Source organism: Triturus cristatus, chromosome 12, assembly GCF_964204655.1.
Source record: "Triturus cristatus chromosome 12, aTriCri1.1, whole genome shotgun sequence".
NCBI lineage: Eukaryota > Metazoa > Chordata > Amphibia > Caudata > Salamandridae > Triturus > Triturus cristatus.
In genome coordinates this window covers 140136540-140161775 of record NC_140595.1, presented here as the reverse complement: position 1 = coordinate 140161775, position 25236 = coordinate 140136540, and the positions used below count along the sequence as shown (strand labels likewise).

Genomic DNA, 25236 nt, shown 5'->3' with positions numbered 1-25236 from the left:
TTTATCTGAACATATAATCCTATGGATTTTCTCTTGGGGCGCCATTTCCATAAGTCTCTACCACCCAACTTCTTTAGTGATTCCTATGGTAGCTTCCATTCCGCTGAACTTTCTTTTGAGCTCTGCTCCTTGTTTCAGGCCATTTAAATGTTTTTTTAAAGCAAAGAGGGAAAATCATGGGATAGTTTGCAAGGAAACTAACCTTTTCTTAGCAGGTATGGTGTGGGATGCAATGCATACACCTTTCCATTGCCCTATTTGACCAATTCTGGAATGGATTTCACTTTTACACCCCAAGTGTGCAGTGAGATAAATTAACGGCAATGTTCGAGTCAAAAGTTGTGAACTATCTCAGAGAATGAGACGCATTAGTGTGCCCCCCCCCCCACACCCCACGAGAATGGTCTTTTTGACATCTAATGCTAATTCTAAAGTCTACAAAGCATGTTTTGAGGTGCCGTCATGAATAAATCCCTGCCAGCAAGAAAATATTTTTAATGAATAAAGACGCTTCATAGGAAAACATTAATCACTGTAACAGAATTTTGAAGCATAACTTAAGAACCACAAACTCTGAATGTCACAGTCTGTTTGAAGACTGCTTAGAGATGTTATTTTCAAGCTAGTGATTTTCTTTGTCAGGTTCTACTTGCTAAGAATAAAAAGCTTAAAAGACATTATTATTCTTCAAATAAGAACGAAACATTTGTAATTGAACAAGGCAACAGCATACTGTAAAATTATCAATTTCGCATATTGTAAGCATAAGGGAACACTAATAAATACTGTGTCCATAGCAAAAATGCTTGTTGACTGTCTGCAATCACAACAATACACTCAAGTCATGAAAAACCTATACATTCTTAACCACTTTATTTAAAATATTTAAGTTTAGCAAAAAATGAAAAATATTCGATCATGGGATCATAAAAAATTCCCAAAGGAAATGACTGAAAAAAGGTGTTTAATCCTATGACAAATGCCCCAAAAAAATCACAAAGATGATAAAGTGTCCTCCATGCAGTATATTTCACAAAGTCTGATGTTTTTCTACAACTTCTGGCTGCAGTTCTACCTATAGGAAAATACATCAAATAGGACTGGGTCCATGAACACCGCCCACAGTACCCCAGGAATCTAAGCACAACTCCAGTTTCAGGGGCACAGTAAAATGTCCAGTTCACACTGGTCTATCTATTGCATATTTATACAGCAGGCAACAGCCTCCTTCATCCTAATGACGCTCTGCACTATTCTGCACTAGCATGCAGGTTTCTTTCACTGGGGCATGTTGGAAAAAGTACATTTGAAACTGATCCTTAGAATACTTCCAGCCACAACACTGATTTCTCTTTCTCTGGTTTTTGTGCATGCTCAAATCACAGTAGGGCAGTTTCACAGTGGCTCGCAGGAGACCTGCCCAGATGCAAATTGTTATCTGGAATTTTACCAGACGGGCTCACTCTGTCACAAGAGATTCTGCGTCCTCGAGCTACAAGAATGAAGTTCCATGGAAGAGTCAAGACTTTTCTGGTACAATCTGGACTAGAAGTCTTCTTAGTCATTTGATGAATTGTAGTGAGATTGCCTATTATATGGCAATCTAAATCATGTATGCCTGCACATTCACATCATTTGTTTCCTGCTCAAGTACGTTTCTAAATAAAACAATCTGGACTAGATGCAGTAGTCTCTTTCTAGAGCGTACGCCCAACAGGTACTTCGCTCCATAGACACTTTCTATTCAAATTATCTATGAGGAATAAGAAGCTACTAATAACTTTCAAAAGTAGTTCAGTCTGGAGAAGAGAAGTCTTTGAATACTTTTGAAAGGAAGTAGATTTTTAATCAATCTCAGGGGTAAAAGAGGACTTTCGAGAGTCTGGCAGCAGTGATTCAAAAGACTGGACACGACAAAGTGCTTTAATCTTTCAAATTTTGAAAATGAAAAAGTATTATACACTGGTATCCACAAGGAATCGAATATATTTAAAGGTACAAACCTGAGCCGAAGGTGCTACTACATGGACAACCCTATGTAATAACACAGGGCCTTAAATCCCACATGTACAAGCCACAATGGCTTTATCCATATGGGCTCGCAGTAGGCTGGTGCTACGAGTCCTGGAGAAACGCAGGAGCACATGTTCCAAGGCAGGGTTGTAAGGAGCCTGGGTTGTAAGGAGCCTGGAGTGCAGCAGTAGGCAGAAAAGTCTCCTCTCCTCTTCAGTTCATGAAGGATTCCCTCTTCAGACTTGAAAAGTGGGGTATTTTCGAGGCTAGACCTGTGAACGGAGGAGGTTCTAGCCATTCCTGAAAAAAATAGTAAGTAACGCATTCCACTCTCTCCTCTTCCGAATTCTACCACTTAATTATCTAGTTCAGCCACTAGCCTTTACCAGTAATTTCCAAAGAGATTTTATCTGGTCCAGACTTGTGCAGTTCTTGTCTCCAGAGAAGCTGGTTGGATTCCTGCTCTGAACTGGGAGAGAATAACAGAGATCCCAGCCATCCTACCTGTAAACTATTTGGGGTTTTCCCGGCCTATCCATCCTAACCCTCAGTTGGCCAGTCCTTTGAAATAGCAGATTACGGGCTTAGCTTCCTAGAATGTGAGCTCACAGACAGAGAAGTGCATCCTCTGGAATGTACTCAGCTGAGCTCGGGCATAATGGCAGCTCACATTCAAAAATTAGCAACAGAGTTACAGGAAACTATAGGATAACTTTACATTTGATCCTTCCACCAAAATATTATCTGTATATTGTGAAACTGGTTTTAAAAGCCCTTTCCTAATAAAAGATTCATAATTGATATTTTAGTATATTTTATATTCTGTGAATATGACCTGCAAACCAGTCCAAAGGAATACTACATAATCTAAAGTCACATTTTCTGTTTACGGAATTAAAAAATATTTGCATAGTTCCCGCACCCAGTGCCTGTATTCTGTGAAGCTGCATAAGGGGTCTGCTGAGCTAAAGATTTTCCAGAGTGACAGCTATGACAATTTGCAAACTAAAGTGACTGTGTATCTGAATTGAACTGGAGCTTATAAATGTTTGGCGCTCTCTGTAGGAAGAGGGAATGAGGAAAGTGTCGGGTGTGGGGCAAAGAAAGAATGGGTAATGTATGCCGACAGATGAAATTAGAATAGTATTGTATGGGTGAGAAGTTGTTGCAGTAAACTGATGCATGCCTGGAGGCGGCTTTGGGAAAGGATTGTTTCGTGAAAAGCTGGATCATTATTTTATAAATGAGGAGACACAATAGGAAAGGTGACTTTACAAATACTGGACATATCGCCAGCAGTATTAACGTGGCCTTAACTAAATAAAACAGGTGCTCAGAGAGAGAGAGGTAGTAGTGCCACTGAAAACACTGTTTATTGGCTCCACAGAGAGGAGAGCTGTCTGCACTGCTGGAGTGATACACAACAATATAGACCCGTTATTAATGCGGGCTACCCCTTTCTTTTTAATCATACCAAGTAATCTCATAGCCTCAATTCGCCCGTACTGCTAGCATGGATCAGCCATGCGAATGGATACTGGAAGTGACCATGAGTCACATGAGGCCTGACACTATGGCCTATGCAACTCAGAGGTCACAGGCAGAGCCAAGCGGTCAGTCTCTGATTCTATGGTGCATCTAGACATGATGGAAATTAGAGATGCAACCACCTTCTTCTCTGAGAGGGACCCCTATGTACCATGGACCAGTGGTTCATTGTGGACATTTCACCTAGGGTATAAGCCAAGATCTCATGCTCCCAAAATACAAAGCGCGGAGGAGGGCACAAGAAGCACTTTCCTTAGTTTTTAACATTTGGGCTACAGACACGAGACTACCACCAGTCAGCTCAATTTTTTTTACTGTACTGTAATTTTATGGTTTACATTAAAGTGCTATTTATTTTTAAGTAACAACACTGGCTGAATAGTCATTATTACGGAATAACTGGCCTTGTGTCAGGCCGTCGCTGATCGGGCAAGCTCTCCAAACAGTCAAGGACACATTGGAAACCTAATATTCCATCTTAAAGCAAGCGCCCGGCTTCCTGGTCAGAGGAGGGTGCAAGCCCTCCACTGATACTGCTGAGGGCCATAAGGCCCATAACCTGGGGGAATACTCTCGGATAAGGCACACTCTCCCCGTGGTTCCCGCGCTGACACACTGCTCTATCTGGGAGCCAAGATCCCATACAGAGACTACGTTTAACCTGGACCTACAACTGAAGGGAGTGGGCAAAAATCCCCAGAAGCAGACTCAAAACTGCGTATTCTGTGAATGAGGAGAAGCAGCGGCCAGATCGGAGCATTTTGAAGGAGGTGGGCAAATGTGATACAGAGCTGCACAAGCTGGGGCCTGTCCCGGGCAACGTAGGGCAATCATGACAACTTCCTTCTCAGAAAAGGGTGCTTTTTCTGGGACGGACTGGCCGCAGTGGGCATCGGGTGTTTCCCCGGGAGGCTGGACGGGTGAGGGGTGGTTTTCCAGTGGTGTGGGCCAGTTTTGTTACTAGTGCTGCAATATCGGGCCACAATAACAAAAGCAGCAGTGCTTCACACTCGCCCCCAATTGGGGGCTCTGGTCCGACAAAAAAGCCAGGGCTGCTTTGGGCTCCCAGTCTGGTCCTGGCTGGTATCTGCACAGCAACGGCCTCCTGCAGCCGCATTTACAACAGCACCGATTACCCACCATGTGACACTGCGCTTTCCTCCACTAAGTTTCCTTGAATAAATTAACAGGCTGAACAATTGTGCGAAATTATTCTCCCCGTCTCCCCCGGGTAGGTGTCCTAATTTTCAACGTGCACTGTGGGAGAGACTGCGCCAGTTGGTCCCCTCTGAAAGACAAACTCCGACTCTCAGCAGCGCCCCAAGATTCCACCACCCCGCCCCCGAAGCTCCGCACGTTCCCATCGTGGTGCACGGCTGGCATGTGAAATCTCTGGGCGAGTAACCTGCCCGTCGCCGTTTGCGGGAAGATTTATCTCCTCGCATCACTCATCCCACACAACAGGAGACTTGGCAAATTCCTTCGGAAAGTGAAGCACAGCTGTCAGTGTGCCCAGCAGCTGCCAGCGCAGCACTCTGCTGCTTCCAAAGATGGCGATGGCCTGGGCCCGTGGCTCGCGCCGCGCTCCCCGGGTCTCGCGCCGAGGGTACCTCGTGCGCGCGGCACTTATCGCGCAGGTGGCCGGAGTCTCGCGCAGAGGGCACCGCGTGCGCGCGGCACTTATCGCGCAGGTTGCCTAGGCCCGGGTCTCGCGCAGAGGGCACCGCGTGCGCGCGTCACACATCGCGCAGGTTGCCTGGGCCTTGGCGGAGCGCAGTCTCGCGGGCGCACCGCTGCGAATACTTTTATTTATCGAGTAAAATTAATATTCCTCGCCTCTATCAACGTTCAAAAATAAAGAGCTGTCTTTAGTACGCAAGGCAGGCAGTGCACACTGGCTTCTCACGCCTTTCCTGAACTAAAGCGGGATTTCTTTTCGAAGTAAACGGCACAAAGGACATAGAGACACAAAGCTCAAAGGGCTCTCAAAAAAGATATGCCCTTCAATATTCCAATGGCAACCAGTAGGCTGCCACGCGCTTTGGAAAGCTGCTACAAACGATCCTCAAAGTCATTTGCGCACCGAAATGGACGTTGGGTGCGAGAGAGGACTGTTTATAGGGGCAAGTCCAACTTCCGGTAGCTAAAAACGAGGATTTACACTTGCAAAAAATCATACCCAACACCTAATATTAATCTAACAGGAAGAAATTCGCGTGAATGCATGGAACTGGTTGAGCACACACAACTGATATCCATAACACTGGACTAACCTTGCCTTCCATGGCAGCCAGCTGCCCAACGAAAAGCGCCTCAACGCGTCGCCAGTGATCGCAAGTGCTGTATATATGCAAATACGATACAATATTCTGGGTGGGGTGAAGGGTTTGTTGGGTACGACCATCTTGTGGGTGTTGACAAATCATTTCCACGACACATTACCACCTCTGAGGATATTATTAATCTCACGGTTCGCAGTAAATATGTGTCCAGGGTTAGAATGTAACACCCCTTTGTCTGGGGTTACCATATAACACCCATTGTGAGAGGCAGAATAAGTTGTTTCCCAACGTGGAAAAATATTTGCACATGTGGGAAGAAAAAAGAAAATAAGTTTTGAAGTTAAATTACAGCAGTACGTTTTTATCACCATCTGAGAACAAAGAATATCTAGAATTACAAAACCAAAACGCTTTTGCCAGGGTTTAAATAGCATTTCCAAAAATCATCCCATCGGTATTCTTGGTCATCTATTACTGTTGCATCTTCCAAGGAATACTACAGACTCATTTTTTGAAAAAATAAAAAGCCCAAAAAGTGCTTCAAAACTATGGGGACACCGATGGAAGTAAATATATGACTGTCTGTGACTCATATCCTTAAATATCAACCCAGAAAATGGTGACAGAGACAGTGTGGCTACTCCAATTTGAAGTTTCTGCTGACAATACATGCCCCATGCAATACTGTGCAGCCATGGCGAAGGTTGGGCCTGTGCTCCCAGTTATCCCCAATCATGCCATGCCAAAAAAACACTCAGATCCGGGACCATTCATGTTGTCTCGCATTGGCTTCCCATCACTCCACTTGATAGTTGAGCAAACCAGTAATGTGGGTGCCCCACAAGCACTGCATTAGTCTGCGGCCTGTAGGTGAGCATCTGACAACTTCACTCTTGATCAAGATCCTGGCACCCTCTACAGACTTCAAAACACAATAAACAACAGATGATACTACTATCCAACAGCATCTTACAGGCCTTGGAAGGTAGAACGCTCAGATGAACTATGTTGAATCCTTTGCTGATACCTACTGCAGGTTTAGCACAAGAGGCCACCTTGCCCACCACTGGGCTCTGTAGGGGTTAGGAGCTCATGTAATGCGTGAACTTTGTAAATGACATTTCATTTATGCCATGTAGCCGACGGGGCGGGCTAGGGTTTCAGGACCTAGTCTGATTAAAGACGCCATGCTCCAGTTGGAGTCTTGAGGCTTGACACAAAGGGCAACACTCGAGAACAGTCCATGTGCTGTAGAGTCTCAGCTCTGAAATGGCAGGTGTTGGATGCTTCTCGGATCCGCGAGGCTAAATGACATTTTAAAATGACCCACTTAATCAAGATTTCTTTCTTTTTTTTTTTACAGTGCCTAGCTAGGTTTTCAATCACTCTTCTATAAAACAAAGTTTTGATTTGATTTTTGGCATTATACCGTCCTGCAGCACACTAAAAAAAAAACCCTAATGAGACAAAAACCCAAACGGAATTGATGTAGTACAACAAAATACTAACAGAATATACAAAAAGATAGCTCATGTTTTTCTCGGGTGAAAGGACAGGAGGGTGCTTTAGAGCTCTCCTCAGATGTCCACAGTTATGGCACAAAAGACTGAACCCCCCCCCCCGCCCCCACACCAACCTACCCACCGAAGCATAACAAAGTTGGTGTACTTTGGTGCTGCAGGCAGTGATAGCATAGTTTTTTGCTTTGATGCGACCCAAGTGTAGCATGAAGGCCTAATACTAGAGTCCAGCGGTTGCAAAATAATCGACTGTGTATTAGAAACGTGCAAGTCTCTGTCACCCAACAGCCCAGTGTGTACTATATATAGTCCATGGCAGCCTCAAATGTTTCTGCCTGAGACATTAGAGACCACTGCTCCCTTGTGGGAAGAATTCTGTGATTTTTGGAGGAAAGATGGAAGAGAGACTGCTTTCAGAAGACCATGTCTTTTTTAGGCACTGAGACCTATCTTTCATTTTCAAACTTTGACCCAGAGTTAGAAATGAGAAAGGCCCCCGCCGCTGACGCCTGATCTGGCACTGGCCCCGTCTCCTTAGTCTGCTTGTCGCCTTGGTTCTGGGCTTTGAGTCCACTTTGTCTCCTATCCCCCCCCGCTATTCCTGTGGATCGTTAGGGTCCTCCCCAGGGGAGCTCATACTGTTGCTTTGACTTTTGGCTGCCTTGTGGATTTGTTTGTCGTTTCTTATATAAAAATGGAACCGCCATGTGGGGGGTCCGGACGGTGTGGCCGCCAACGCTTCTTTCAACTCCTGTGACCTCTCTCACGCTGCAGCGACTGTTTACTGACTGTATTCTATGCTCATACTGTTTACTAGCGGCCGGCCCGAAGGTTGTAGGCCCATCTTTGTATATCGTTTGAATTCTGTAATAAAGGTTTCCAAAAAAAAAAAAAAAAAAAAAGAAATGAGAAAGGCTGAAAAGGAGAAAGGAGGAGGAAAAAAAATGTGGAAACAGCGACGGAGGGAGACAGGAGGGTTGAAAAAAGATTATGATAAAGAGACAGGGCGGGGGAAGAAAGTGGCAGGGCGGGGGAAGAAAGTGGCAGGAGGTGGAATCCAGTGGAGGGAGCCCTGGTTTCTGACCGGTGGATGGCTTTAACGAAACCCTTGGAACGCCGTCCACCTCAACTTCATTTTTTATTTCTAGAAAATAAACCCTGTTTGGTATACTTCATCAGAAACGTGCCAGCATGGGACTGAGCTGCACCAGAGATGAAACGAGGGAGGACAGACCTGCTTTGGATTCAACGCACGTTTGCTGATGGCTTGGCTGGGTGTTGTAGCTATATCTCCCTCATGGGTGAGTGAGCTGTGTTACACCACAGCTCCATCCTAAGGAAGAAGGGTAGAGGGTGGGACTACAGCTAGTAAAGGGAAATGGTGCCCGCCCGAACCCTTGCCCTCCCATCCCAGGAAACGCTGTCGGCCGCCATCTTGTCCTCCTTCTAGCAAGGGAACTTTGACCCTCAAAAAATATTCTAACTGCCCCGCCCAAAAGGAGAAGCGGAAGATTTTGGGCGGTCCTCTGTCCATGACTGTGCGGTGGAAAGAGCATATTGGCAAGAAAGTAGCTTTCCGTCTTGTTACGCTTAGGTAAGTAGGCACCAAAGGCAGACAGAGAACACCAGGCTTACCTAGTTTTGCTCATACTGGCCTGCTGCAATATCCTAGCCCGGGGGTGTCCGAAACAGGTGGACAGCTGCCCAAGGCAGGCCCGAGGGTCAACAACGTAGGCCCAGGAAGGACCGAAGAAGGGTAGCATTTCGGCATGAGATAACTGTAGATGCAACGCACAGAAATGGGAATAACAACCAGTCAGTGGCTGTTCTAAAACAGTGACGTGACTCCTGCCCCCAGACCTATCATGCACACTTCTGCGCTTGTCGTGCGACTCTTCAGCTTCATCCTTCTTGGGTCGCTATTTACTCTACGCTCATTTTTGAAAAAATATCACCACTGGAGTTAAAACATGTCTCTTGGTCAGATAGCAACTCCATGCTCCATTTCATCTTAAATGTATTTAACTCCTATTCGTACACAATGTAATCTTCAGCAATCATCCTGCAACGTAATAAGGTTTCAAATAAAAGACGACCCTGCTCTCCGTGCTTTTTTATACACAAAGGACATTTCAGTGCAAGCACAGAGCCAGGTCCAGGGGCTTTGCCAGTGCTTGTTGTCCGTCACAGCTGCTCCTGGCTTTCTTTGCACTGTTCGAGCGGCCTTGAAGCCTCGTTTGTCAGGGGGAGGCAGGGCCCCCTCTCTGTGACAGCTTCGATTGTTCGAGTTACCCAATCCAGTCGAAACTTTCAATCTTTGGTAACGTGAGAAACAAGCGTCCATACTTGGACAGATTTTCTCCCCCTATCGCAGTTGCCAAATGGAATGGCTAACCTGTCTTCAATTGCTGATAAGGGCGCCTGATTGGTGGCAGGCCTGCTCTTATCGCGCGCTGCGCTACAGCAGAGGGCATCTCAAGTGGACGCGAGTGAAATATGGGGGGCGGAGCGGCCACAGTATCAGGAAGGGCAACATGGCATAGTGCCCGGACCGCGGAACCGGATCAAGGGCCCCGCATAACACGGTTTGCCGAGGGCCTGCACAACCGAACCGGTTCAGGGGTGCTTAATTACGGGTTTTACATTTCATACCGCGCACTGCCTTTGAAAGAAACGCAGTCTAAAGAGCGAGAAATACAATTGATAAATGCCGAGGACAAAATAAACGCTTCGGGAGAATGAAGTAAAAATACAGGGACGATGCAGGGAAAAGAACAACATGCCCGTCTTTACATAATACCTGTCACTGTACTAATTTTAAAATGATTGAGCGCGTCAGTCTCATAACCAGCTAACTTTCAACATTAAATCCAGCAAGAGATTTCAACAAGTACCTAAAAAGCTGCATGAATGGATTCAGGGTTTAAAAATATTCCTTGTTGCCCTTGGCCTACACATGTATCTGCAATCTCTACCTAGAAACACATTGAGGCAGCAAACCCTTTACTCTGCCCTCACCCTCCCCAAAGGGCAGGAATGGCATGCCCTTGAATCACGCGCCACACCAACCTTGCTACAGAAACATCTAAATACACTATCACAAACCACACACACTACTAACGTCCTGGAAGTCGACTCACAATGTAGTAAAAGTTCATAAAAAAGAATAGCTGGAGTTACAGGCATGGCATGTTGAGAAGAAGAGAGACCGGTACTCTAAAATACCTCGCCCACAGCCCGCACCACAAACTTGTTTTTTGACTTGGACCCTAGATGGAATCTTCTTTCATGCTGCAACCATGTTATGTTGTGTAGGCTGATGCTTATGATTGTCGAGTTTTGTGGGTTTGTCTTGAGATTTCCCGCATCAGAAGCCAGCCCTCATGGCTGGACTGTTGTTACTGGTTTGAGAAGAACCCAAAGTCTTATGTCAGCTAGATGTTATGCGGAGGATTGGTACTGCGGCACACGGCTCCACTCCTTGGGTCTCAATAAAGACACTTTGTTTTTAGTACACCATCCACCCTTTTTCTGATTTTTTATGGCCTGGCTTGACTACACAGCCGCCGTCGCTAGACAATTATGTGAAAATCAGCACAAGAGGGGCCTTGGCTCCACCAACATGAGTACATTTTGATTGGGCAGAAGGTGTGTGCATCCACAAAAAAGTGCTTGCCCTCCACACAACTGTAATCATTTTGGTTATTCAGTTGCCTGAGCTTGACCTTTCAGGGCCCACACCTACAATGTAATGCAGTTAAAATGTCTTAGATAACTAGATGATTTATGGTGTTTTTCTCTGGCCGCAGAACAGATTGAAGCAGAGAATTTATTAACCTACATGGATTTTTAGGTCTGGCTTGACAGTGCAACAGTCACCTGGCCTATTAACCTAAACCAATATTATTCTACAGTTCTTTGCTTCCACACAAATACATAGTCATTCCAATGAAATGTACTTGTATTGCTTCACATTACCATACAATATTCTCTTAAAGCCAGACCTGTTGGCGTTGCCAATGCTTGTCAAGGCAGGTTTAGGTTATGAAGACATGAACGCTTCAGAATTTTCGATGCCATTAGATATCTTCCATACCGTTGATCCTCTCCACAACAAGATGTAGCAAAATTCATTTTATGAAGTTATTCCCTCTTCGGTATGGCGGCAAGTGCAAATGCCTAGTAGTCGCATTTACTTTCTATATTGCTGCAACTTACAGCTTTCGCCCGCTCTTGTGGTGGAGAAAACACAAGTTTGTCTTCAAAAGCCAAGACAATCACGATGAACAGTTCTCAAGCTTTGACACGTTCTGCCACCGTGTGAGGACAAGACTTGCTTTCTGCTGTCTCGCCTTTCCTTAAACCTTAACTGAGTGTAGGCCCCATACATGGTTTATTTCGGAACTCAGTATTGATGCCTTGTGGGGACAAAAACAAAAAGGTGAGCCCAACTTTAAAAGTCGCATCTTCCAAAGTCATGTTCAGCTTCAGGTAATTCCGTTGTATCTCAGGATCCAAATTAGTGTTAATTTCAGACAATGTTTAATTTGCGTCAGAACATGCATCACAAACCCTTTAGGCTACTCCAGACAGACACTTTTAGCTGAAGGTGCTGGCGTTTGCAGCGGCCTATCATCACAACTGTTGAGTCCTTCGAGGCGATCTAGGTGAACAAAATGAGCTATCGCTCTAGCATCCATAGAGCTCATGAGTTTTAGAGGTAGGTAGAGATATCAGCGAACATCATGATGCACTCAAACCTTTTTAAAAAGCACACTTAGAGGATCTCTGCACCTCAGCCAACACGGCCGGATTATGAGAAAAGCTTCCATAAAGTACACCTGAACTAGCGGCTAAGTCGCCAACTGGATCCTGATGCTGCAGGAATTCAATATTTCACATTTGCCCAAAATGAATGTGGTCTTACGGATATTACTAGCTCACTATGCTTCAGTTCTCTTAGCTTCAAAGATTTGAACAAACCCGAAACAGACTATAACAAAAGAATTCAATAACGTCAGTTCACGACTATTTCAGCGGCATGGGTTTGAGGCCGATTTTCCATGCCGCCGATAGCTCACTTGAAGGCGGCACACACTTTTACGAAAGAGCTGCTTATGGAGGGTTGTAGACAAATACCACCCTGAGGAGGGTGCTAGCGAAAGCAGAACAATGGCCGCCGTCCACAGACGAGAAAATTATACAGCCAAGTTCTGATGTGTGGAAAACCCAAGGCAGCAGTTGGATGGCAACAAACAATGCTACAATTGTTGTTTATGGTGCTATGAGGAACAAGCATTGTGCAGACGGCAGAGTTGGTGCTAAAATAGATCAGCGGTAAGTGTTCTGAGAAAGTTTACATCCATTCCTATAAAGGACTCGGTCTCAAAGCTGGCTCTCCAATATCGAGGTTGCATAGATGCCTTTCCACCATGCATTTGTTTTAAAACAGACTCTATTGATTTTCCATCATCGTCAAGCAACGAGCAACAGAAGTAAGAACAGCAACCTCACCATCTTACACAAGCTGAGCAATATAATATCACCTGTAATAACTAGGAAATCTTGCCCCACATCGCCCACCCACCTCCCCCACATAGATCAGCACATCGAACGCTTGTGTCCTATTTGGAATCGTCCCATTGCGATCAATACCAGGTAGCTGGCAAACATAATTTGTAGTCTGGTGTCGGCCTATCGGAGTACAGGCAACAGCATTCAATGGCTCAAACATTCCGGCATTGCTAAGGAGTCACCGCTAAGGGAATACCAGGTGATGGGGGGATCTGGATCTCTTATACAATCTCCTAGCGCCTTCCAGGGCCTGGCCATATCGAAGGAGCCGCGGCCACATCAAGCCTTTCGGAGCAGTACTGCACCTTCATATACCACCCACCTCGCTAGCTCTCTGCGCCATGTTGCCGCTCGGGGTCCCCCAGGAGCCGTCCAATTCCTAGACATTTCCCGTATGGCAAGAATAAAAGCCAAGTCTTGAAACCCACTTGTGGCCTTGGTCTTAGCAGTGTGTGGGAACCAACTTATTAAGCTGTGTCCTGGGGTGCAGGGACTTCTCTCTCATTGATATCTGCAACCATGTTTGTGACCTCTACCCAGGAGGCCGTGAGCAACGGGCAACTACAGGACATGTGCAGAAACTCCGCTCCCATCTCCCCACATCTCAGACATGCTGCTCCGACTGTGTGAAAATACCTATTTATACCGTTCCACCATGAAAGCTTACAATTTCCCATTTCTATCTGAATATTTTCGGATATCTACATGAACTGTAATTCTGAGTTGGGGAAAAAGGTTACTTTGGAAGCGGTCACGGATGATAAATGTAAAGTAAATATCAGGTTTTAAGTGTGTTCAACGTCAGCTCTTACATTACTAGCTAACAAGAGAAATTATTTTTAGGGTAAAAGGATTTTTTTTTCTCTTTTTATATAGCACAAACTCAACCCAAATGTACTGGAGCCTTTTACAGAAGCACCAGTTACATTACACAGGGACAAATTCATTTTTGTAGGCACTGGAAGATTAAGTAATTTGCCCAGAATCACAGGATTTTGAGACGAGACTTGAACCTGGTTCCTCAGGTCCAAAGTTGGCAGCTCTGGCCGTTACGCCACATCCTCCAGATACTATCTGCGTCTGAAGACCTGGTGTTAATTTCGCTGGGCACAATGTGTACGAATACAGACTACAAGTAATTGCAGTCTCGCTACAAGTTAGTGACACTCTGCAGCACGGACTATCTCTGGTCCTGAAGAAGGAGTCAATAATGCAAGGGATCTCGGGCATCAACCTGTCACAGATCACATTTCTGCAAGTTCCATGTAGCCATTCGCTCAAAACCAGTTCTACGTAAGATATTATGGCACGAGGAGGTGGGAAACTAACTACAACACTGCTTGCTGAGAACTAGTTATCTCTGAGGCATTTGCTGTCAATCACACAATAGCAGAGCAAGTATCTGAACCTTTGGTTTCTTCATGTTAGACTCAAGGCCTCAAACACATAAGCATCCTATCTGCCAAAGGCCACTCGTACTCAACGCTACCTTTCTGCTGTCGCACAAGTTCCCTCAATTTCACGAACATTCAAGGCACTCACTCACTGCCTAGTGTCATCGCATTCCTGAGTAAGGTAACTTTCTTTCTATCCAAGTTGCTCTTCCATTTCTGAACAATGGCCGCCTCCTTCTTCAAGAAAATCATGCCCCTTTAAGACAAAAGCCACTCCCCATAGGCTCAAGGCCACTCCCACTGATCATGTCTCATACTGAAGGGCACACACATGCCAAAGAACATCATGTCAAGCATGGCTACCTCATCCCGAGCCCTCGGTTTCTGTGCATGAAAGAACGTTTTTATTTTAAATATAATTGAAGATCGTCCTAGATATCTATAAAAATATGCCATACTGAATATGACTTTCACTTCATCTCATTGGATTAATAACATTCATTTAATTCTAACTTGATTAGTTCATAACTGCAGCTTGTCTGAGAAGTGGGAGGTTTCTGGCAACATAAGGCAAGTCCTCTAACACTAAGTCCTACAGGCCCGCACGCAGTAGTAATCATTTGCTATTTCACCCGTACCTTCAAGAGCGTCATTTTCAAGCATTTTATATCTTAATCAAGTATAAGGCTAGTCCCACTTCCTCCTGGCGATGAAGCTTATTTGAAGCCTCTGGATGTACTCTGTTAACTCTTCCTGGCGTGTCAATGGCCCCTGAGTACTTTCGCCTTAGTGGACCGCAAGCCCATTCTTTGTTTCTATGAGTCTCATGTCCTTACTAGGAAGATCTCTCCTCATCCCTTTTCCACTCTTAACTTATGAAGCCAACTCCCCAAATTCGAGGATATTGACTATCCCTTTGCCTTGTTATTGCCAGGTTATGTTGCCATCGGTGTGACCTTGGAGGAGATTTTCACAAAGATGCGTACAATGACCAAGTAAAGAAGAAAAAAAATCCCTTGAAACGAATGGAAACTTTTGATAAAAATTTGGAAATCTCATTCAAGAAGTTATTTTTTGTTGACTATTTCTAAGATTACAATCAGAGTTAAAAGACCAAATGTAATGTTTAATTTTAAATTGGTTGCTACCCTTTAAGTTAAGATATATTTTCAGTACTATATTTTAATTTAGACAACTTAACGCGGACACCACAATTCTCAACCTTCGAGAAGCGACACAATCAGAACCCGATTTTCCTGGAATAATACTTTATTCAATTTTCAATTGTGAAATGGTGAATAGAAGTAGAATTGAATAAGATAATATTACGAGTTACAACATTTATAACAACAGATCTGGTCGATGTCATATAATCAGCGAACCTGATTTTTATAATAACATGTACAGCGGGTGCATACGACAATGGCGCCCGACATGGGACACAGACGGGGACTTTGTCAAGGTCCTGATGGGAGGCTAGCCGATGGGTATAGAACCATTTGAGAAATGCTCCGCTGTTGCCAAGAGCGATTTCTTTTTATCTTGATTTTTTTCTCATTTCATTAGCTATATCAAATATGATATGCCCTTTGACATTTTTCCATTACCACTTAAAAAAAAACTGCAGATTCAGCTGCCAGCTTTGATCTGTTTCACAGTCTGCCATGCGCGGGGTGCTGGGCGGGGGCTCTGTATCCATCTCTCCCGCCGCTTTCAAAGCTTGAAAGTCAGCAGGGAGGAAGTGGAGCGATACAGATGCGCACCTGGATGTGCAAAACTGTCTCCGCGCGCTTTGCATGGGTTGGCTGGAAACCTCAGTCAGGGCCTTTTTTATCTGCCAAGTGAAAATGTTTTTTGTCTTTAGTTTACGTAAGTGGCTCAATTCTTCATCTCTGCAGACAGTCATGGATATACAGAGGTTCCACGCTGTCCCAGGTCAGGGCAGGAAGTCATTCTGTCCGCGTACATTCTTTTTGTTCAGAGAATTGCAAATTTTGCTTCCAAAATACAGGAAAACCGAGTACTGGATGAGCTTTTCATACCTGGCCTGCAATGCTATTTTAAAGATTTTTGGGGCTTCGGGCAAACCATATTTTGTGACCCCCCCCCCCCCCTTCAGAAGAAAATTACATTTATAACCATTTTCAACTAATTCACGCTGCCATGATGTTAATAACTATTAAACAGCTATTAAACTTTAAGAAAAGGGGCACAAAAAAAGAGCAGAAAGCTCAGGTCATCCAGCATTCACAAGCCAAAAATTCATTAAAGGACATTCAAACAAGCATGGACAAAGCAATGTCTTCTCATGCTTATATCTAGTCCTGTGTTGTATTTCAACAATAATATTTGTTTGAGGGATTCACCATCTAACAAGGCTGTTTCTAACTGCAGGAAAGACAGGGTAAGGGTGACTTGGTGGATACGTAGTGGAACAGTGCATAATATTGATGTAAGACAAGTGCTAATAGAACTTAGAAATGTAGCATTCATTTCTGGAAAATCGAAACCAGGAACAAATCGGATAAAATGAAATCAACGCTGTACAGTTGCTTGTAAGGAGTCGTTGCGGCAGAGATGCCAAAAGGTGACAGCGGAAAATTGATGAATCAAGAAATGTACAGAATTGCCCTACGATGAAGGAATCGTCCTTAAATGCTCAAGGGCACAGACGTATAATGTTGACTACATGTATGTTTCAGTCACTTAAATAAAAAGAACGATACATAAATTGAATATGGAGTAAGATTCTGTGACCATGAGGTTTAGATTGACAACACAACAGTAAAGGTAAATATAATTAATGACATGTAGTGATAACATGTACACCCCTCTGTGGAACAGTTAACACGGGCCAATAAAGACACAACATTTTAAACAGTTGTTCTTGATTCCTGGCAAATAATCACTTTCAGGTTGCACTAATAATTTGGATAAGAATTGGATATAATTAACATAAAAAAATTGAATGTGAAAAACTAGAAGACTAATCTATTCACAAACCCTCAGTGGTAGGTCAAAGTTCATGGCTGTATCAGTTAGCGTATTCAGTAGGTTACAGGTTGAAAGTTTGTGGAGTGGACAGATCTATGCAAGACACAAACCACAAGATACAAGAAATTGTCTTCCTAAGGAAATGTCAAAAAGAAAAATGCGAGGACATTTTGGAGAACTCTGATGATTTGTTTGGGTTACCGGTAATTTTGTACCACAATATATCATAGATTATTAATTAATTTAGGTTTCTCCTCTTTTGTATCATGAGGTCTTGTCTATGGGTCTCTAGTGTGTGTTTTTCCCCAGAAATCCCTCTTCTAATTTACAGTCATCTTCTTGTAAATATTAGATGAACAATGTGCAGGTGGCCTTTAAAATGAAAGTATTATAGATTATTGATGTATAAGTTCCATTTTTGGTAATATATGAATGTCTATATTTGGCGTTTGATATCAATTATATAATGTTATAAATATGCTTATATTAAGAAGTGACTCTTTAAAAAACATAAGGATTGCTAAAGAAAATGGCATAATTTATTCAGCTTTTCAACTATGTAAGAGGTCTCATCAAATGGAAAGGAGTATTTGGAACAAAAAAATACTACCATACTTATAAACCCGATGTTCAATTTCCTCATCTTATGTCCTTTATAGTTTTAAAGTACTGCTAATAAAAAAGTACCGTAGCAGTCATTTAATTTTTGAAGGTTGGACTTTCTCTGTAAGTTAATCGTGATTGATGCTAATGTGGATATGTTTCTTCTATCAATTTGCACGAGGATGTTCATGCATCCATCAGGGGTAACAAGCGCTATATAAATACAAACCTTTTATCCTCTTCTATCCTTCCGCTATCCTTCTGAATCCAAATAACTGACTAATCTATCCACCACTTTAATTACGTTCATATTTCACTATACTAATTCAACACTAATCCTTTATGGGTCCCGGAGTAGTGTGCTATTCGCCGAAAAAGCGCCTTGAGGCCTTGTCAGGGGTAGTAAGCGCTATATAAATGCAATTACAATACAATTACAATACAATACAATTAACCTATGCTCTGCGGGCTACTAGCAGTATTCAACTGTTTACATAATTGAATATTATTGGATGATAAATAATGCATGCATACATAAAAAAGCAAAATGTTAAATTAAAATTGTTAGAATGCTCTGAAAGTGAAGAAATTTAAAAATGGAGATTAAAAAGTTGGTTTCGTTAGCTATATTTGTAGGTGTAACACGGGCACAGTAATAGAACACACATTAGGAGCATAACAGAAAAATTAATATAATAGCATTTAGAAAACAGCCTTAGCTTTTGGAAATAAATCCACATTTTGAAAAGTCCCAACACTACAGAAATGCAATTTTTTTCCATAGTTTGTGAATTAAATAAAATATTTAATAATCTGTATATCTATTCAATCAATATTTTTTACTGTATTTCTGTGTATTGTTTTGAGGTTCACAACATATAAGTGGCTTAGGGTGGGGGGTCCCTGGTTGCCAGTAGTAACATAGTGGGGGTTGGGGGGTCCTCGGAAGTTAGAAGGTGAAGAACAGCAGCAATATTCCATAACATTATAACCGCACCAACGTCAGACAATAAGACCCGTCTTCAAAGATGGAGGGACATCTGGTGCGGGAGCATGAAAAGCACATGACTAGAGCCATTCAAGGGGTGGCAAGTTGCAGTCTGAATCAATCAGAAATATATTTGGGACCAGGAAGACAGGTAAGGGTAGTAGTGTGAGGGGTCTGATACTGGTAGAAGCAGAAGATGGCAACTTCCTGATGCACATGTTGTGTGCATGTGGGGATACCCTGAAAGATATTTGACGGAGCAGTGACAAGTCAACTGAGAAATTAGGTGAATTGTTTGAAAATACTGGTGGATGACAGAGGTGTTTTACAGGACAAGCTGATAAGGGGGTAGGTGAAAGACTGATGCATACCAGAGAGTTGGGGTTAGCAGAGGTGACTATGGGATGGATGTTGATAAGAGCAGCGATACAAAGTGTTCTGCACCGCTGTCATCACGAAGCGGATCATGAGGACAAGTGAATAGATGAATTGTTTCCATGAGAAAGAGAGGTTTGAAAGTACAGCCTAATTCCCCTTAATTCAAGGCACACTGTGCACACACTTTAGCTACATTACTGAAAAACTGAACGTTTCAAACTACTTCAACCTCAAAGGCTGCGGGTTCAATTTCTATTGGACTTCTTTCACTACAGCATTAGGTTTTGAAGGACTAAATCACTATGGAGATGGCAAGAGGATGCAGCGCTGAGCCCGAGTACTGCCTGATAATGCAACATTACGGCGTGTAACATGGAGCGCCAGCGAATAACAAATCAGCCGCGCGGGCTCGGTTTTCTGACCTGTCGGTTCCGCTCATCTGTGATCCGCTGTATCTGGATCTTTTTTCTCCCCATCTTCGCTGGAAATCCTCACCGCCAGGCGACAACTTTGTGGACACGTATTGCCAAGCTTTTTTTTTTAAAATGCGTTCATAAATTATTTTTTTTGCAGTGCCGGATTCTTCTTCCTCAGTTCATGGTATTCTCTGGTCTCTTACTATGTCCAGCTGCTCCTGATGTGTTTAATGCTGAGGAAATAAGAAACAGATATGTTATATTAAAAAAAAAACGTTTCTCTTGAACAGATGTTCTAGTTTCACATTTAAACTCCTAAAGCAAACCTAACTTCTGATCAAACGGACTCTTAGAGGGGCGAAGCATCTGCCCTTTATAATAAAGAGCGGTGCTTGACAGCACAGGGCACCCAACCTGCTGAAGTATCCGATTTGTTTTTACCCCAATCAAAACAAAAGCTCCTTAAAAACTTGAAAAGTATCTCCAAGTCGTGGATAGATGGATGTGCATGTAACTGGAAACAGCTCTAAAATTGTAATGTGAATGACTTTCAATAGAATGACGAATAAGTGTTCTATAAGACCACGGCCTGAGAAGTCACGGAAAAACGCAACATCTCAAGGTGGAAAATATCAAGTTGTGGATGGCGACAGGTCCACAACTTGATAGTACTTATGGGTCACTCTACGTACCCCCTTTCTACCACTACTCAACTGTCTCATATGAACAGCAATGGAGGAGACCCATGACTGACCCCTGATAGAGTGTACCTAGTTGAGTTTTACGCTCAAGATAAAAAAAAATCATACCCCAAACGAAGAAAAATAAGTGTACTCGGTAATCCCACCCCCTCAGGGTACTCCTCAAATGGAAAATACCTTGTCTCCGGCTCCCGCCCTTCACCCTCAGCCCTCACATCAGGATTCTTGCGGTCTACCTCTAATTATAACGATATAACTATACAAATCACGGTGCACACCGCTAATTACTTGCATCGTTTGAACATGATTACTAAGAGCATCTAATTCTTCAATTCAATAACAAATAGTAGCAATTAACTGTAAAAGGATATTTACTGAAACACTGCAATAATAAAAAGCATATTTTAAAGTGCTATTTTATTCAAATGCATAATTTACTGTTGCGCTACAAAGGATACATAACCACCAGCGCATAATACAAGAAATATACAAAGTTTTTTCTTTCTGACTTGAAGAGCAGTGTAAGTATTCAGAAAATACTAATAGAGAGTCCACAGAACTGTAACAAAAATATCCCAATGGTTCATGGTGCGATGACGTAAAGTTTAAAATAATCCCAACATTAAAAATGTAAAAACATATCCCTTCCTGCACAAACTGACTACAAAGGGGAGTAGTGATGATTTCACAATGTTAATAGTACCAACAGAAAGTGTTCTCTGGCGTATTTGCATTGACAGCACAAGATATAAGGAATAAAGGACTCTGGCAATGACACAACCGCAATGTCAAAGAGTTTGTTTTATGAATACATTTATTAAGACGATTTTCTGTAAAAGGGCAGCTGATGCTACACCAAGCGATGTATGCCTCCCCCCCCCCCCTCGCGGCTTTGTTTACATCTGTATTAAATGAGGCCAGTATGCATTTAGAGGGTTCTTCCTTCCATAAGTGGCCGAGTCCTTACTTTTCTGAAGGGGGTGGGCCAAATGTGCTGACCTCGTCCCCCCACTCCTGTTTATGAAACCTTTAAAGAAGGAAGGAGCAAGCAGACAGATGCCCGGGGCCAGGTGAGAGTATACCCCACACGGCCCTTCAAGTCACTGATGCTAAGACCCTCACAGTACAAGGCAGATGGCAGGCGATGGGCGCCAACAACCCATGCAGGCGAGGAGAGAGGCGGTCTGCAGCCTTCCCAGAAAAACAATACAATAAAACCTAAACAATGCTTGCATTTCACTCTCTGCACACATGCATTTGGGCTGATTTGCACAAAACAACCAGACAAGTGGGGGTTGGAGTGGATGAAATGAAATCCACGGACATTATAACCTAATTCCTGAGACCTGTGGCTTTCTGCACCTCGACCTAAACATATGTCATGGCTAATTTGATAACTGCTCACAATGTTCCAGATGAATTAAAAATAATGTAATGACATTTTCAGGTTTTATTCTATCAACCGAGAATTCACGACAGTATTACATTGCAATAGTTTTTAAATACCAAAATATACTGGCCAGTAAATGATACCAAGGGTGGTTACCCTGCCTCTACCTCTTTCAGTTGAGGTCCTAAAGTGCAAGGAGATTGGGTAATATGCGCAGGATCACAAGATGTAAAGAGGTGAATGTTGAGAGCGGATGGAGAGTTCTTGTACCACACACGAAACTTTGGCCTATTGAAGGCTTTGCAGCCTTCGATTTTTAATTAAAACCTTGTTCAATGGTGATTCGTGTTTGATGTTTTAACAGTGCCAGACAGCTGTGTGCAGTTTGGGATACCGCCACTACTAATTGTGGTTTATTTACACAGTGTAAATACTTTCAATGCTGTTTGAAAAATGATATCCATATTGACTTCCAGTAAAAAAACAATGCTATCAACAGAAAAAAGCAAAAACTCACATTTATAAAAAATAAAATCTTCCTCCCCTAATATACAAGCGTGCCCTTTCTTTTGCATTACATTTCCAACAAGAGCAGCAATATTTTAGCCCGTCCACTCTGAAAAAAAATGATATTGCCTTCCTTATTTTCAAGCACATTCAAGCAGAGCCATTCACCTAAAATGAATGCCATATGTAGGATATACACGTTTCTAGGAAAACCACTCTCCTATGGTAATTTTACTATAAAAGGCCGAGCAACATCTGCAACAAACATGTACAAGAGCCCACCACAGACACAACAGTAAGTCACCTCTGCACATGAGCAGCCTCAAAATGCAAAACTGGCAGTGCCACAACAAAACGACCTCTCCTTTTTCAACATACTGGGTTTATCAATGATTTTTAATTATGCTGCATAACATCTCTGATGCAGTGAAACATGCCTACTTTAAAAATAAAAACAACTGAATCATACTGTGGCATGCGCACCAAGCATGCACGTGCCTATAAAATGAAATGTCGGTCAAAATCAGCTCAGCAATTAAAAAGAAAAAAATATATATATTTGAAAAACTGTTGTGGGGAAGCAACCTAGGCATGAAGTTGCCGAAACAACAAGGAAGGGGACGCTGAAGCAACACGCGGGCCGGTGGGGACTAAAGCATAACATGGTGCCGGAAGCAACACGGAGAGCGCAGGAGGGTATACTGAAGTAATGTGGAGTGTGCATGGGGGATCAATGTGTGAGAGGGAGACCATTGTGAAGGGAGTATTTGGAGCTGGGAGAGGGTAAAAGCATACGGGCAAAAAAGCAAAGTGGGAGACTGGAGAACACAAGGGCAAGCGCATCACAAAGGGGAGGCGGGAGAGACGCACACAGGCAAGAGACAGCAGTGCAGCGAGGGAAAGAAAAGCAGTGTGTAGACATCTGGAGACAACATGCACTCTCACAGAGTGCTTACACAAAAAGAAACAAGCATTGGCATAGCCAATAGGTCTCGCCTTTGGGACCTTATAAGTGTTTAGCCATGCAACAGTTGCGTAACTAAATACTTATAAGGTCCCAAAAGCGAGACCTATTGGCTATGCAAAGCGGCCGTGCGGCCGCGGAAGTGAAAGTGACCGCGATCCGATCCGATCAAACATCAAAGCGGCCGAAAGTGAAAGTAATCGCGGTAAAACGAGGCGCGCGCGCCCGCGCACATGCACTGTAGCTCTAGGCTGGCCTGGTAGCACTTTTTGGAGCCCTCTCAATAAGTCTCGCCAGACCAGCGCATGCGCTGGGTCAGGCGAGACCTAAAAAATAGCCCCTGAAAAAGCAAGCAGTGTAAGGACACAGTAATGCGTCCATGCTCCAAAAGAGGGGCAAACACAAGACAAGGAAGAAAAGCCCACACATGCTAACGAATAAGAAGCAATAAATGAGAGTGATAATGGAGCCAACGAACGTTAAGCAATGGGAAAGTTCCAAGGCCAGTGTAAGCGAACAGTCCAGCTAGGATGCGCTGTCTAGTAGGTGAGATCAAACAGCTGTTACAAAAGCCTATAGAGCTTACTTTTTGGACCTACTGGCTTTGCCAATGCTGTTTGTCGATGCTTTGCAGCGTCAGCAAAAAGCATGTTTAGCAAAGACGGTGCGGAATTAAGTCAAAAGACTACAAAACAAAAAAGTGGCTGCTGACCCCGTCATTTTGTAGTTAAAAGCATGCAAGATGGTGCATGCACACGCTTACAAAATGACACCGGTGTTTTTTTATTTTAAAAAACTACCATTTCTGCATGGAAATGAAAAAGCACTTTATTTAAAGGTGGAAAGCAGGGCAGCAACTTGATGCATGGCCTTACAAAAACCCCACAATATTTCTTAAAATAAAACATAGACTGTGCGGGCAATAAAGTAGCGGGCGGGGGAGCAATTGGGCGGGGATGGGATGATGAAAAATAAAGGTAAGTGGTCGGAGGTGGGGAAAAGGTGAACACAAGGGAGAGAGCAACTCAGGGGGCAGGGGGAGAGACACAAAAGGGACAGAGAAACATGGAGGGAGGGTGGGGTTGAGTTTGGTGGGGGTGAAGAACATGAGAGAGCTAGAGAGGAGAGAAGCACATGAGCAAGAGAGCAATACTGAGCACAGGAAGTGGTTTTTTTTGGCAGGTGGGCAGTGCAAAGAAGTGAGAGAGCAGGAAAACTTTTAACCTCACTGAGTAATTAACCAAAAAGATAAAAAGCATGTCCCCGAAAGTGAGCAGTAGAAGAATACAAGTCAGTCACTCAATGGTAAAGAGGCTATCCTCATGGGAGGAACAAACACAAAAGGCATCGAATAAGAAGTACGTAAATAAAAGTGATAATAAAGCCAACAAGAAGAGTAAGCAATGGGCGGGCATAGAAAACTGATGTAAGTTTTTATTAAGCTCACAAAGGTCTTTTGCTATGAAACAACTTGCGCTGTCTGGTAGGTGAAACCTACAAAACGAATCCAAATACATCTAACATTCTAATAGCTATACTAAAACTTTAACTCAAGTACTAATTATAATATTAGAATAAGACATATGTGACTACCCAAAAACTCGACTTTTGTGTTTAAAGTGTATAGCTAGGATTGTCTGAACTGTAATTAAAAATAATAATAATAATAATGATGGCATCTTCATTAAAGTTTCTGAAACAAATTGATGACTTGAAATGGACAAGGAAACGTAGGAAGAGGAAAAGGCGTACCTCCACAAAATCTTTCTTCCATTTCCTCGAAATGTAATAAGGCCCAAGATGAACAATCTAGCCCTGTAATTACCTGCAGGCTACTGAGGTCTGTCCTATAAACATCAAGCCACAGAGATGATTGCAAAATTCTAACATTACTTCTAAATAAAAGGGAATAATTATGCAAATATTGCACCTGGTATCACTCTAAAACTTCTGGAATAAAAACG

The 25236-nt window shown here is 43.1% G+C and overlaps 1 protein-coding gene across 7 annotated transcripts in view; it reads right to left on the bottom strand.

The window, feature by feature from the left end:
• MEF2D (myocyte enhancer factor 2D) overlaps positions 1-25236 on the bottom strand; it is a 415917-nt gene that overhangs the window by 124619 nt on the left and 266062 nt on the right. For all 7 annotated transcript variants that reach the window (XM_085638243.1, XM_085638237.1, XM_085638242.1 and 4 more), the window contains one exon: positions 19717-19943. In XM_085638243.1, the coding sequence (XP_085494369.1) occupies positions 19717-19770 (54 nt within the window). In that variant the 5' untranslated portion in view covers positions 19771-19943. The remainder of the gene's footprint in view (positions 1-19716; positions 19944-25236) is intronic.